The following is a 13056-nucleotide window of genomic DNA, read 5'->3' on the forward strand; positions in this document are numbered from 1 at the left end:
CAGTGGCTCACGCCTGTAATCTCAGCACTTTGGGAGGCCAGGGTGGGTGGATCACGAGGTCAGGAAATCGAGACCATCCTGGCTAACATGGTGAAACCCCATCTCTACTAAAAATACAAAAAAATTAGCCGGGCGTGGTGGCGGGCGCCTGTAGTCCCAGCTACTTAGGAGGCTGAGGCAGGAGAATGGTGTGAACCCAGGTGACGGAGCTTGCAGTGAGCTGAGATCGTGCCACTGCACTCCAGCCTGGGCAACAGAGCGAGACTCCCTCTCAAAAAAAAAAAAAAAATCCAAAGTATGGCTAGGCGCGGTGGCTCACACCTGTAATCCCAGCACTTTGGGAAGCTGAGGTGGGTAGATCACCTGAGGTCAGGAGTTCGAGACCATCCTGGGCAACATGGCAAAACCCCATCTCTACAAATATACAAAAATTAGCTGGGCATGGTAGCAGGCATCTGTAACCCCAGCTACTCAGGAAGCTGAGGCAGGAGAATCACTTGAACCTGGGAGGCGGAGGTTGTAGTGAACCAAGATCGCGCCACTGCACTCCAGCTTGGGAGACAGAGCGAGACTCTGTCTCAACAACAGCAAAAAAAGAAAAACCAGAATCAAATCTTCATGACATTGGATTTGCCCATGATTACTTGGATATGACGCCAAAGACACAGGCAAGAAAAGAATAAACAAAGACATTGGACTTAGGGAAAATGTTAAAAATGTATACCTCAAAGGACAATACCGGCACGGTGAAAATGCCACCCACAGGCTGCCTCCCGGGTTCAAGCGATTCTCCTGCCTCAGCCTCCCGAGTAGCTGGGACTACAGGCACCTGCCACCACGCCCAGCTAATTTTTGTATTTTTAGTAGAGACCGGGTTTCATCATGTTGGCCAGGATGGTCTCGATTTCCTGATCTCGTGATCCGCCCGCCTCAGCCTCCCAAAGTGCTGGGATTACAGGCGTGAGCCACCGCGCCCAGCGGAAAAAAAAATGTGTTTAGAGACAGGATCTCATTATGCCCACACTGGTTTCCAACTCCTGGCCTCAGGCGATCCTCTCGCCTCTGCCTCCCAAAGTGCTGGGATTGCAGATGTGAGCCACTGCTCCAGGCTGGAGACATTTTTTATTTTTTATTTCATTTTTTTTGAGATGGAGTCTCACTTTGTCTCCCAGGCTGGAGTGCAGTGATACAGTCTTGGCTCACTGCACCCTGTGCCTCCTGGGTTCAAGCGATTCTTGTGCCTCAGCCTCCCAAGTAGCTGGGATTACAGGTGTCTGCCACCACACCCGGCTAATTTTTGTATTTTTAGTAGAGGGGGTTTTGCCACGTTGGCCAGGCAAGTCTCTAACTCCTGGCCTCGAGTGATCTGCCCGCCTCGGCCTCTCAAAGTGCTGGGATTACAGGCGTGAGCCACTGTGCCTGGCCATGTGCTTTTCTTTTTTGAGACGGATTCTTGCTCTGTCTCCAGGCTGGAGTGCAGTGGCATGATGTCGGCTCACAGCAACCTCTGCCTCCCAGGTTCAAGCAGTTCTCTTGCCTCAGCCTCCCGAGTAGCTGGGACTACAGGCACCCGCCACCACGCCCAGCTAATTTTTGTATTTTTAGTAGAGACAGGGTTTCACCATGTTGGCCAGGCTGGTCTGGCACTTCTTGACCTCAGGCGATCTGCCTGCCTCAGCCTCCCAAAGTGCTGGGATTACAGGCGTGAACCACCAGGCCCGGCCTGTACTTCTATTTTTGATTGGCCCAACCTCTGATCTGTATTCAGTGTGGTGCGGGCCACTCGGTGGCATTGTGTTCAGTGTCGTGTGGGCCCCTCGCTGGCATCGTTTTCAGTGTGGTGTGGGCCACTCGCTGGCAGACGGTAATAGCGTCCATGATTATCCATGATCCTAATTAGTGTGTTGGGTTCTGTGATCCATCCAGAAGTGGTTGAGGTTTTCGGTGGTGCCCGGGGTGGGGAACCAAGAGTTCCTCATGGAAAAGGCGCCCAAGGAGGAGACACCCAGCTCCCAGTGCCTTCTCCTGGGGCATCCCGGGCAGAACGAGACAGGCCGTGTAGACGCTTCCGGGTGTGTGCTCTGTAGATGGCTTCAGCCTCTTGCTCGTTTTCATGAGTGACCACCTTGCCAAGTCGTGTCTCTAGGTCAGAGGGCAACGGACAGGGGCTAATTCTGGAAAGTTCCTCGGGGAACCTGATGTGGGGTGTTTGGGTCCTGCCGGCTCAAGGGCAGGTGGCCGAGTCTAAAGGTCTGAGTGGTCCCCTGACTGCTTTCCCTTGGCGGCGGGCATGGCGGTCCCACCTCACGGCCACCTGCGTTGCCTCTGCAGGTTTCTCTACTCGGACGAGGTGCAGATTGGCCCGGAGACGGTGATGACCACGCTGTACACCGCCAAGAAGTACGCGGTGCCAGCCCTGGAGGCCCACTGCGTGGAGTTTCTGAAGAAGAACCTGCGCGCAGACAACGCCTTCATGCTGCTCACGCAGGTGGGCGGGGCAGGGGCGGGGCCGGGGCGGGGCCAGGCCTGACTGGAGGCGGGGCAGGGGTGGGGGCGGGCCCGTGCCGGAGGCGGGGCCGGGGGCGGGCCCAGGAGGCAGCAGGCTCCTGCCTGGTGATGTGTTTTGGGTCGGTCGTGGTTGCTCAGGCCTGTAATCCTGGCACTTTGGGAGGCTGAGGGGGGCAGATCACCTGAGGTCAGGCGTTCCAGACCAGCCTGGCCAACATGGCGAAATCCCATCTCTACTAAAAACACAAAAATGAGCTGGGCGTGGTGGCGGGCACCTGTAATTCCAGCTACTTGGGAGGCTGAGGCAGAATTGCATGAACCCGGGAGGTGGAGGTTGCAGTGAGCCGAGATCGCGCCACTGCACTCCAGCCTGGGTGACAGAGCGAGACTCCACCTGAAAAAAAAAAAAATGTGTATTGGACTTTTCTGTGATACTTTAAAAAATTGGCAGGGTGCGGTGGCTCACGCCTGTAACCCCAGCACTTTGGGAGGCCGTGGAGGGAGGATTGCTTGAGGCCAGGAGTTCTAGACCAGCCTAGGCAACATGGAGACACCGTGTTTCTACAAAAAATAAAAAAAAGATTCAGGCCGGGCACCGTGGTTCATGCTTGTAATCCCAGCACTTTGGGAGGCTGAGACAGGCAGATCACCAGAGGTCAGGAGTTTGAGACCAGCCTGGCCAACATGGTGAAACCCCATCTCTACTAAAAAAAAAAAAAATTCATAAATTAGCCAAGCACAGTGGTGCATGTCTGTAATCTCAGCTACCTGGGGGACCAAAACAGGAAGATTGCCTGAGCCCAGGAGGTTGAGGCTGCAGTGAGCGGAGATGGCGCCACTGCACTCCAGCCTGAGTGACAGATTGAGACTCTGTCTCTAAAAAAAAGTAAAATAATTTTTTTTTTTTTTTGAGACGGGGTTTCTCTTGTTGCCCAGGCTGGAGTGCAATGGGACGATCTCGGCTCACTGCAACCTCCGCCTCCAGGGTTCAAGCGATTCTCCTGCCTCAGCCTCCAGAGTAGCTGGGATTACAGGCCCCCACCACCACGCCTGGCTAAACAAAAAGAAAAAAAAAAACAAGAGAGAACTTTCCCTCTCTCTCTAAGGAAATGTCAGGTAGACAGAGCAGGGCCGGGGATCTCAGGGGACCCCGGTTGGGCTCTGTGCAGCCCAAAGGGCGGGGGCTGGGGAGGTCGTGCAGGCCAGGGAGGCTGAGAGGAGGACGTGGGGCCAGGACGGGTGGACGGCCGCTTGGAAGCCGTGAGCTCCTGGTCAGGGGTGGCCAGAGGGGACAGCGGCACTGGGTCCTCCAATGGGCTTTGGGGGTCCAGCATCCTGGAAAGGACCCAGAACCTTCTCCCCCTCCATCCTGGCAGGTCAGATGCAGGGGATCCCGGACTCCCAGAGGGAGGGGTTTCTTGTCCGGGTCATCTGGTCGCCTTGCCGGAGAGGCCTGTGCCTGACCTGAGAGGAGGCTGGAACTCACTCCCCGGGCTTCATCTTGTGGCCGCCTCAGCCTCCCTCCCCTAAAACCGCTACTAACCCGCTTGAGACGTGTCCTCGGGAGGGTGCCTGCAGAAAGGCCTGCCCGGGTCCCTGCTGGCATAGGCCCCTCCAGCACCTTCCATGAACTAAGCCTCTGTTTCCCTAAGAGCGCAGGCAATCTCCAGCTCTGTCACCTGACTGTCAGAAGTCATGTCTGCTGTGTCTTGGGATGGAGCTGCCGGGGACATGGCCCCTCCCACCACAAGTGGCCAAGGGCATGTTGTGGTCGGGAAGCTTCACCGATCGACCCCGGCCACCTCAGCTCTGCCTGCCACTTGGGGTCCTGGGCCCTGCCCCCCGAGTGCAGCTGCAGCGCCCCTTTTGCCTAAAGCAGCAGGTCCTGCTGTCAGAGACCTGAGCATCTTTTTCTTCTTTCCTTGGCCTCTGAGGTCCTGAGAGGGAACTCCCCAACTCTCCCGCCCCCGTCAGCGGTCACGGGGGCGTCTCTGGGCCCAAGACAGGGCCGGCCTGGCGGCTGAGACCCCGGTGGCTCCCGGCCACACTCAGGAAGGCCTGTGTGGTCAGGGCTGCATCTGAGCCAGCTCCGCACCGCGGATCTGCCGAGGGCTGGGTGCTGATGTCCCCCCCGCGCCCCTCGTCCATGTCTCTTGCCAGGCGCGACTCTTCGATGAACCACAGCTGGCCAGCCTGTGCCTGGAGAACATCGACAAAAACACTGCAGACGCCATCACCGCGGAGGGCTTCACCGACATTGACCTGGGTAAGGGCCCAGGAGCCCGGGTGTGGGAATCCCAGCGGGGCCTCGGCGGGAGGACCCGGGGATTGACACTGGGAGCTTTGGGCCTGGGGGGTTCCCTGGGGGAGCTGCACAGGTGAGCTGGGACCTCACCACTCGCAGCGGTTCAGGAGCTTGGGTCCCAGCACAGCCCCAGGGGAGCCTGAGGCCTTGGCTGGGAGGCCACAGGCCAGACCCCCACCGTCCCAGCTGATGGTGACCATCTTGCCCTCCGATGGTCCATGGTTTTTGACTTTGCTGTTGAACAGCTTTTGTCAAAGCTACTCAAGTCTGTCCTTGTGGCTTAAAAGCAACCACTGCCTAGGAAAATGAAGGGGCATGATCTTGTGTTGATAAAGCTTTATTTATAAGCACAAGCACAGGGCCAGGTTTGGGCCACGGGCCGTAGTTGCCAGCCCGGCTTTAACTGCTGGTCCTCACGTTAGTCTCAGTGCCTCCTGCAGGGTGGGCACGCGGGTGTCATGTTCACGCAGCCCCTTCCTCCACCCCGCAGACACGCTGGTGGCTGTCCTGGAGCGCGACACACTGGGCATCCGTGAGGTGCGGCTGTTCAATGCCGTTGTCCGCTGGTCTGAGGCCGAGTGTCAGCGGCAGCAGCTGCAGGTGACGCCAGAGAACAGGCGGAAGGTTCTGGGCAAGGCCCTGGGCCTCATTCGCTTCCCACTCATGACCATCGAGGAGTTCGCTGCAGGTAACAGAGCTCAGGGGCCCAGGGGCTGGCTTGGGAGGGGAGTGGCACACCACAGGTGGGCATCTGGGTACCGAGGATAGTGCCCCCGATTTCACTGCGGAAAGGCTGGCAGATGCCTGGAGTATAAAGATGGGAAGAAACCTGGCTTGTGAGGGCGTGTCCGCAGGGCCATCTGTTAGTCCCGGCCCGGCTGTCCCCACCGTGCGCATTGCCAGACCCCACCTCTCGTGTCTGTCCAGCTGTTTTGGTGGCATCTCCCCAGGAGGGAAGGGAGTCCCCGTCTCGGACCCTTGTGCTACCTGCTGGTGCAGGTACCAGTGTCCGTGACGAGCCCAGGAAGGCTCTGACACGGCCGGGACGGCTGTCGTGTGCCCATGAGTGGGCCTTGGGGTCCCCTGCTGCAGGGCCTGGGCTCTGGGGTGATGTGAGGGGCAGCCCTAACGATGCCTCCTGCCCTCATGTGGCTGCTCGCTGCCTGACACCGTCCAGCTCTGGAGCAAAACAGGTCTGGAACATTCCAGAAGGGGCTGGGACAGAGCCCTGTGGCTGGTGCACACTCGCTGTCTGGCCTTCCCCAGGTCCACGCAGCCCCTGCTCTCGCTTAGCTGAAGGTCACCAGATTTAGCAACAGGGTCTCACTCTGTCGCCCAGGCTGAGTGCAGTGGTGCAATCACAGCTCACTGCAGCCTCGACCTCCTGGGCTCAAGTGATCCTCCTGCTTCAGACTCCGGAGTAGCTGGGACCACAGGTGCCACCACCACACAAGGCTTATATTTGTTTTTGTAGGGACAGGGTCTTGCTATGTTACCCGGGCTGGTCATGAACTGGGCTCCAGCCATCCTCCCATCTCGGCCTCACAAAGTGCTGGGATTATGGACATGGGCCACCGAGCCTGGCTAGATATATATTTTTTAAAAATACAATTGTTGATCAGCTGGGTGTGGTGGCTCATGCCTATAATGCCAGCTACCCGGGAGGCTGAGGCAGGAGAATCGCTTGAACTCGGGAGGTGGAGGCTGTGGTGAGCCAAGATTGTGCCACTGCACTCCAGCCTGGGCAACAAGAATGAAACTCCGTCTCAAAAAAAAAAAAAAAAAAAAAATTACAATTATTGGCCAGGCTCGGTCACTCACTCCTGTAATCCCAGCACTTTGGGAGGCCACGATGTGGGGGGATCACTTGAGGTCAGGAGTTTGAGATCAGCCTGACCAACAGGGTGAAACCCCGTCTCTACTAAAAATACAAAATCAGCTGGGCGCGGTGGCGCACGCCTGTAATCCCAGCTACGCGGGAGGCTGAGGCAGGAGAATTGCTTGAACCCTGGAGACGGATGTTGCAGTGAGCCAAGATTACGCCACTGCACTCCAGCCTGGGGGACAAGAGCGAAACTCCATCTCAAAAAAAAAAAAAAAATTAACATTGTTTACTGAGTTTCAATACTCAGTCTTCCTGATTCACTTAACCCATAATGGTTATTAAACTGTCTGCACTGGGCTGGCTTGCAGCTGAGCGATGCAGAATTGAGCCCACCTTGGCTGAGGAGTGATTAGGTCTCAGGTGGGCAGGGCTGCTCTCATCAGAGCAGAGCGTGCTCACCGTGCCCCGACACTCCTGGGGTGGATGGTGGACCCCCAGTTCTGCCCCTCCCGGCCACCTGTCGCTGCCCAGAGCCCCTTCACATCCATGCACGGCCCCTCCGCCTGTCACATCTCTGCATCGGGATTAACAGCCTGGCTCTTGGAGCCTGCCTGGGGTCTGCTAGCCATCACCCCTGGGGGTGTAAGCGCTTGGGAAGCTGGCTGCCTAGGGCCCACGGTGGAGAGGAACCCCCAGGCTGCTTCTAGAAGCCAGGACGGGGAGCCACAGAGACCCCTCCCAGCCAATGGCCCTGAGAGAACAGGCAGTGGAGCCCCCCCACCCACAGTGAAGTGATGGGTGGTCCCTACAGTGGGCCGGACCCTGAGACATCGCCCCTGAGTGAGCGCATCTGTCAGCCTCTGGTCTGTGCCCTGGGACCTCTCCCCAAAAGCCCAGGCAGCAGGAGCCATGGCTGGTGGCTAGTTCCCCGGGGAGGGGCTGCCCAGGTCCCTGCACCTTGAAAGTCCGACGCAGACATCTTAGGGGGAAGGAGCGTGTCCTCCCAGGCACTCAGGGTCCCCGGGTGCAGCCCGGCCCTCCCCCACACCCTCCCTGTGCCGCAGGCCCCGCACAGTCGGGCATCCTGGTGGACCGCGAGGTGGTCAGCCTCTTCCTGCACTTCACCGTCAACCCCAAGCCACGAGTGGAGTTCATTGACCGGCCCCGCTGCTGCCTGCGCGGGAAGGAGTGCAGCATCAACCGCTTCCAGCAGGTGGAGAGTCGCTGGGGCTACAGTGGGACCAGTGACCGCATCAGGTGGGGACTGGGGGGGATGATGCAGGTGGGGGGAGGCAGGCATGGGGGTGGAGGACTCAGGGATGATGGGGGGGTCTGGGAATGGGGGTGGAGGACTCAGGGATGATGGAGGCGCTCACCTTAGGCTGTCCCTGGGTATCCACACGGCCGCCTGTCGTCTACCACGGCAGGTTCTCAGTCAACAAGCGCATCTTTGTGGTGGGATTTGGGCTGTATGGATCCATCCACGGGCCCACCGACTACCAAGTGAACATCCAGGTACCAGCCCCAGGCCTCATCGCCAGGCCTCCCCTCCTGCCTCCCCAGCCCCCACTCAGGCCCATGTCCTCTCCCCACCTCCATGGAACCCTGGCTGAACCCCCCACCCTGGGCAGGTGGGCTGGGCCTTGAGGGGTCCCCATCGGCCCTCCCCAGGCCTGAGCCTCTCACCTCCCCGCAGATTATTCACACCGATAGCAACACGGTCCTGGGCCAGAACGACACGGGCTTCAGCTGCGACGGCTCAGCCAGCACCTTCCGCGTCATGTTCAAGGAGCCGGTGGAGGTGCTGCCCAACGTCAACTACACGGCCTGTGCCACGCTCAAGGTGTGCCGCCGGGGACGAGGGTCCCTCTGTGGGAGTCTCTGGCCCATCCTGAGGCCCCCAGGGCACAGCAGACACTCTCCAGAGGCAGCCACCCTGGCCCAGTCGGGGCCTTGCCCTGTCCGCACCTGGAGCATCCCAGCCTGGTGGTCCTTGACCTCACTGTGCCCCCTATCCCCTACAGGGCCCAGACTCCCACTACGGCACCAAAGGCCTGCGCAAGGTGACACATGAGTCGCCCACCACGGGCGCCAAGACCTGCTTCACCTTTTGCTACGCGGCCGGGAACAACAATGGCACATCCGTGGAGGACGGCCAGATCCCCGAGGTCATCTTCTACACCTAGGCTGCCCGACACCGACGCCGTCCTCCCTCCGTGGGGACAGCCGCGGCCCCAGGCCATCATCCGCTGCTGGGGCTCCCCCGCCACGCGGTGCCAGGCCCAGTGTCCCCCGGGCCATCTGTCCACTCCATGCCACCTTTCTCAGCATCAGGAAGGGGTTGCCCTGTGTTCACCACAAGTGCGGCTGCTGGATCAGGGCAGCCGGGGAGGTGGCAGGGCCAGTGGCCAGGCCCTGTGGAGACAATCCCTCAGGACTGGGGACAGGGCTGTGCTGACCTGGGCCAGGGCCAGGGCCCACGGACCCGCAGCTCAGGGCGCCTGCCCACGTCGTCTGACGGCGGTGCGCGGCAGGCGTTCCCCGCGTTTCTTCACTGCACATTGCAATGCATTTGCGATTCCCATTTCTCTGCTAGGAGCCAGCCTGGGTGGCGCCGCTCCCAGAGCCGTGGGTCCCAGACCTTGCGTTCCTTTTGTTCCTGTCCGTTTATCGGGACACGGGCCCCACCTGTCCCGTGCCCTAGGCCTCCCAAGCCCAGCCTGCAGGGCGTTCCCACTGCCTGGGTGTCGGCTTGAGTTCTGCGGGCGCGGGATTCAGTGTGGGGACGGCCCCTGCCGGACAGGCCTAGTAGTCCTGGCCAGGTGATGAGCAGTTGGCAGTGTCCGTTCTCATCCACCCAATGGGCCCAGATAAGGGCCCCCGCTGTCCAGCCTGCCTGGACGGCCCTCGTGGCCCCTGCAGTCCAAGATGGGACTCAGACCCTGCGCCCCAGAGCTCCCCTGCCACAGAATGGGGCCCCAGCCGGCCCCGACCGGGTCCAGGGGCACTGCTCGCCTGTACATACTGTTGCCCTAGCCCACCTGGTGCCACGGGAGCCACCCCCAGGTGCTGGGGGGCACAGCCCCTCCCCACCCCCAGCCACACCCCCACCCACCCCACGTTTCTGCCCTGTGACTCCTGGAACCTGCGTCCTTCCCAAAGCCATGGGAGGGGTGTCCTCCTCAGACCACGCCCCCAGATGATTTTTTTAAATAAAGAAACAAACCCACCTGCCCTGAGCGCACACTGCTTTGCTCCCCTTCACTCTCCGTCCTGTCGTCTGGGCTGCAGTGGGCGAGGGATGTCGTGCACTGAGAGGGGCCCTGAACCCTGGGTCTGGCTCGCCAGTGCTGCGAGACCCTCGTTAAGTACCCACAGCCCACACTGAAGCCCGGGAGGTCAACACTGCAGTGAGAGTGATTGCGCCCCTGCCCTCCCGCCCGGGCAAGAGCAAGACCCTGACTCAGCACCTCCCGCAAACCCAAATGCAACGCACGTGTGTGCCGACCTACCCGTGGGGAGGCCCTGTGGGCTGCTGGGGGACCGTGGATGTGAGGGACGGAGAGAAAGCAGGGAGTGCCCAGTTCTGGCCTCAATGGCCAGAGGAGTCAAGCCGTTGGCTGCTGCCTCAGGAGCACACGTGCAGGGCAAGACATCAAGAAACCCGGCAGCAAGGCCGCGCGGTGGCTCATACCTGTCGTTACAGCACTTTGGGAGGCCAAGGCAGGCGGATCACCTGAGGTCAGGAGTTCAGGACTAACCTGGCTGACATGGTGAACCCCATCTCTACTAAAAACACAAAAATTAGCCAGGTATGGTGGCATGCACCTGTAATGCAAGCTACTGGGGAGGCTGAGGCAGGAGAACTGCTTGAACTCGGGAGGTGGAGGCTGCAGTGAGCCGAGATCACGCCACTGCACTCCAGCCTGGGTGACAGCGAGACTGTCCCAAACACTTTGTCAACCTGGAATGCCACTCCCGGCAAAAACATCCTTATTAAGAAAAGTGAAATAAATATTTTTTTCACGAAACAAAAGCTAATTTGTAATTTGTTACCAACAAAGCTGCACTCGGCACGGCATGGTAGCTTACGCCTCTAATCCCAGGGTCACTTTCCACCTCGTCCTCCTGAAGTGCCAGACAGGCAACCCTATCTCTACCTAAAAACAACACAGAACAAGACAATTAGCTGAGTGTGGTGGTGCACCTCTGTGGTCCCAGATACTTGGGAGGCTGAGGTGGGAGGATCGCTTGAGCCCAAGAGGTGGAGGCTCCAGGGAGCTATGACTGTGCAACTGCACACCAGCCTGGGCCAGACCCTGTCTCAAAAAAAAAAAAAAAAAAAAGCTGCACTGTAAGAAATATTGAAGTTCTTCAGGCTGAAAGGAAATTATCCCAGATGTAATTTTGGGATTCTGTCGCCCAGGCTGGAGTGCAGTGGCGCGATCTCGGCTCACTTGCAAGCTCCACCTCCCGGGTTCACGCCATTCTCCTGCCTCAGCCTCCCCAGTAGCTGGGACTTCAGGTGCCCAGCTAATTTTTTGTATTTTTAGTAGACAGGGGTTTCACCATGTTAGCCAGGATGGTCTCGAACTCCTGACCTTGTGATCCACCCACCTCAGCCTCCCAAAGTGCTGGGATTACAGGCGTGAGCCACCGCGCCCGGCCCCAGATGTAATTTCTGATCAGCAGGAAGAAATGAGCATCAGATAAGGTTAACATGTGGGTAGATCTATAAAACACATGACGGGTAATCCTTATCCCCAAGCTACTGCCAGGAAAACCATCGATGAGCTCACTCTATTTCCCTCTTGCCATCTGACTCTCACAGGTGCATTATTTCTGCTTTGTCACAACATACTACGTTGGTACTGGTCTTCCACCCTTGGTCTCACCTTTAAAAAAATTATTTTGTCTGGGCGCAGTGGCTCACGCCTGTAATCCCAGCACTTTGGGAGGCCGAGGCGGGCGGATCACGAGGTCAGATGATGGAGACCATCCTGGCTAACACGGTGAAACCCCGTCTCTACTAAAAATACAAAAATAAAATCAGCCAGACATGGTGGCGGGTGCCTGTAATCCCAGCTACTCCGGAGGCTGAGGCAGGAGAATGGGGTGAACCCGGGAGGTGGAGGTTGCAGTGAGCTGAGATTGCGCCACTGCACTCTAGCCTGGGCAACAGACAGACTCTGTCTGTTGGTTTTTCTTTTGGAGATGGAGTCTTGCTCTGTCCCCCGGACTAGAGTGCAGTGGCGCAGTCTGGGCTCACTGTAACCCCCACCTCCCGGATTCAAGCCATTCTCCTGCCTCAGCCTCCTGAATAGCTGGAATTACAGGTGCGTGCCACCACACCCGGCTAATGTTTGTATTTTTAGTAGACACAGGGTTTCGCCATGTTGGCCAGGCTGGTCTCAAACTCCTGACCTCAGGTGATCCGCCCACCTCAGCCTCCTAGAGTGCTGGGATTACAGGAGTGAGCCATTGCGCCCAGCCGACTGCTCTGGTTTAATTTTCCCAGATGCATGTTCAATGTGGAGGTTCAGGTCTTTTTTCTGCAAAGCTTCCTTGGACAAGGGTCTTAAATGCTAGCTCTGTTTCACCTCTTCAGAGACTCGAACACCAGCCCTTCTTGGCCCATGCTGCAGATTCTGTGCCGTGTTCGGCAGTTTCGCGTCTTGTTTCATCTTGTTTTCCTGCCTTCAGTGTTTTTCCTCTGATTTTCCTGGGGGTCTCAGGCACCTTGCAATTTCTTCATTTCCAAAACCAGTTCTGTTCTGACGTTTCCTTCCTGAATTCATTTTCGGAGGTTTGTCCATTTCTGTGGTTAGTTTCTGAGTCTCTGATTCAGGATGGTTTTCCGGTCTTCAGTGCTTCCTGGAAGGGGCCTGTCTGTCGGCGTGGGCGTGCACGAGCGCCTCCTCCCGGCTGCCGGGTATGGGATATTGTCTGGGGCGGAGCCGGGGCTGGCGCTGCCACGGTCCTCACCTGCCTGCAGTTTCCGCTGTTCTTCCGGGAGCTACTGCCGATTCCCTTCACAGTGTCGTGGCCCCCACGGAGATGGTTTCTGCCCTGCTGCGTGAACAGAGGGAGTCAAGGCGGCCTTCCGCTGTCAGAGCAGCCAGGACCATCCCGCCTGGGCCCCGGCGCTGAGGCTTTCAGTGTATTTGTGTGACGTCGGGGAACGGGAGCCCCAGGGCCAAGTCGCATGTGTGTGACTTCCCCTTTCCATGGTACATGAACACTCGTCTCCTGCCCTCTCCCCAGACAGCCCAGCTCTGCCCTCTGCTTCCGTCTTCCTTACCTTCCGCCTCATCAGTCGGTTTCTGTTACCGGAGGCCGCCGGCTGCTCCCGGACTTGTCCCGGACGGGCAGGATGGGGATGGAGGCCATGCCCGTTCCAGGTCAAGCTTCGTGGAAA

At 58.5% G+C, this 13056-nt stretch overlaps 2 protein-coding genes across 2 annotated transcripts in view; one reads left to right on the forward strand and one right to left on the reverse strand.

The window, feature by feature from the left end:
• SCAMP4 (secretory carrier membrane protein 4) overlaps positions 1-13056 on the reverse strand; it is a 247195-nt gene that overhangs the window by 155664 nt on the left and 78475 nt on the right. The window lies entirely within an intron of this gene.
• Positions 2332-9867, forward strand: BTBD2 (BTB domain containing 2). The gene is made up of 7 exons (XM_032178659.2): positions 2332-2488; positions 4669-4774; positions 5304-5501; positions 7703-7895; positions 8066-8153; positions 8335-8481; positions 8663-9867. Exons 1-7 carry the CDS (start codon positions 2375-2377, stop codon positions 8822-8824), a joined length of 1008 nt encoding a protein of 335 aa, XP_032034550.2. The 5' UTR covers positions 2332-2374; the 3' UTR covers positions 8825-9867.

The sequence above is a fragment of the Hylobates moloch genome, unplaced genomic scaffold (genome assembly GCF_009828535.3).
Source record: "Hylobates moloch isolate HMO894 unplaced genomic scaffold, HMol_V3 SCAFFOLD_15, whole genome shotgun sequence".
In the NCBI taxonomy this organism is placed as follows: Eukaryota; Metazoa; Chordata; class Mammalia; order Primates; family Hylobatidae; genus Hylobates; species Hylobates moloch.

What these genes read in the sequence shown, in the direction of transcription:
- BTBD2 (XM_032178659.2), top strand. Translation starts at nt 2,375, where the DNA reads ATGACCACGCTGTACACCGCCAAGAAGTACGCGGTGCCAGCCCTGGAG. An exon ending in CTTCACCGACATTGACCTGG is followed by an intron (nt 4,775 to 5,303) that starts GTAAGGGCCCAG and finishes TCCACCCCGCAG; the next exon opens with ACACGCTGGTGGCTGTCCTG. An exon ending in ACTACCAAGTGAACATCCAG is followed by an intron (nt 8,154 to 8,334) that starts GTACCAGCCCCA and finishes ACCTCCCCGCAG; the next exon opens with ATTATTCACACCGATAGCAA.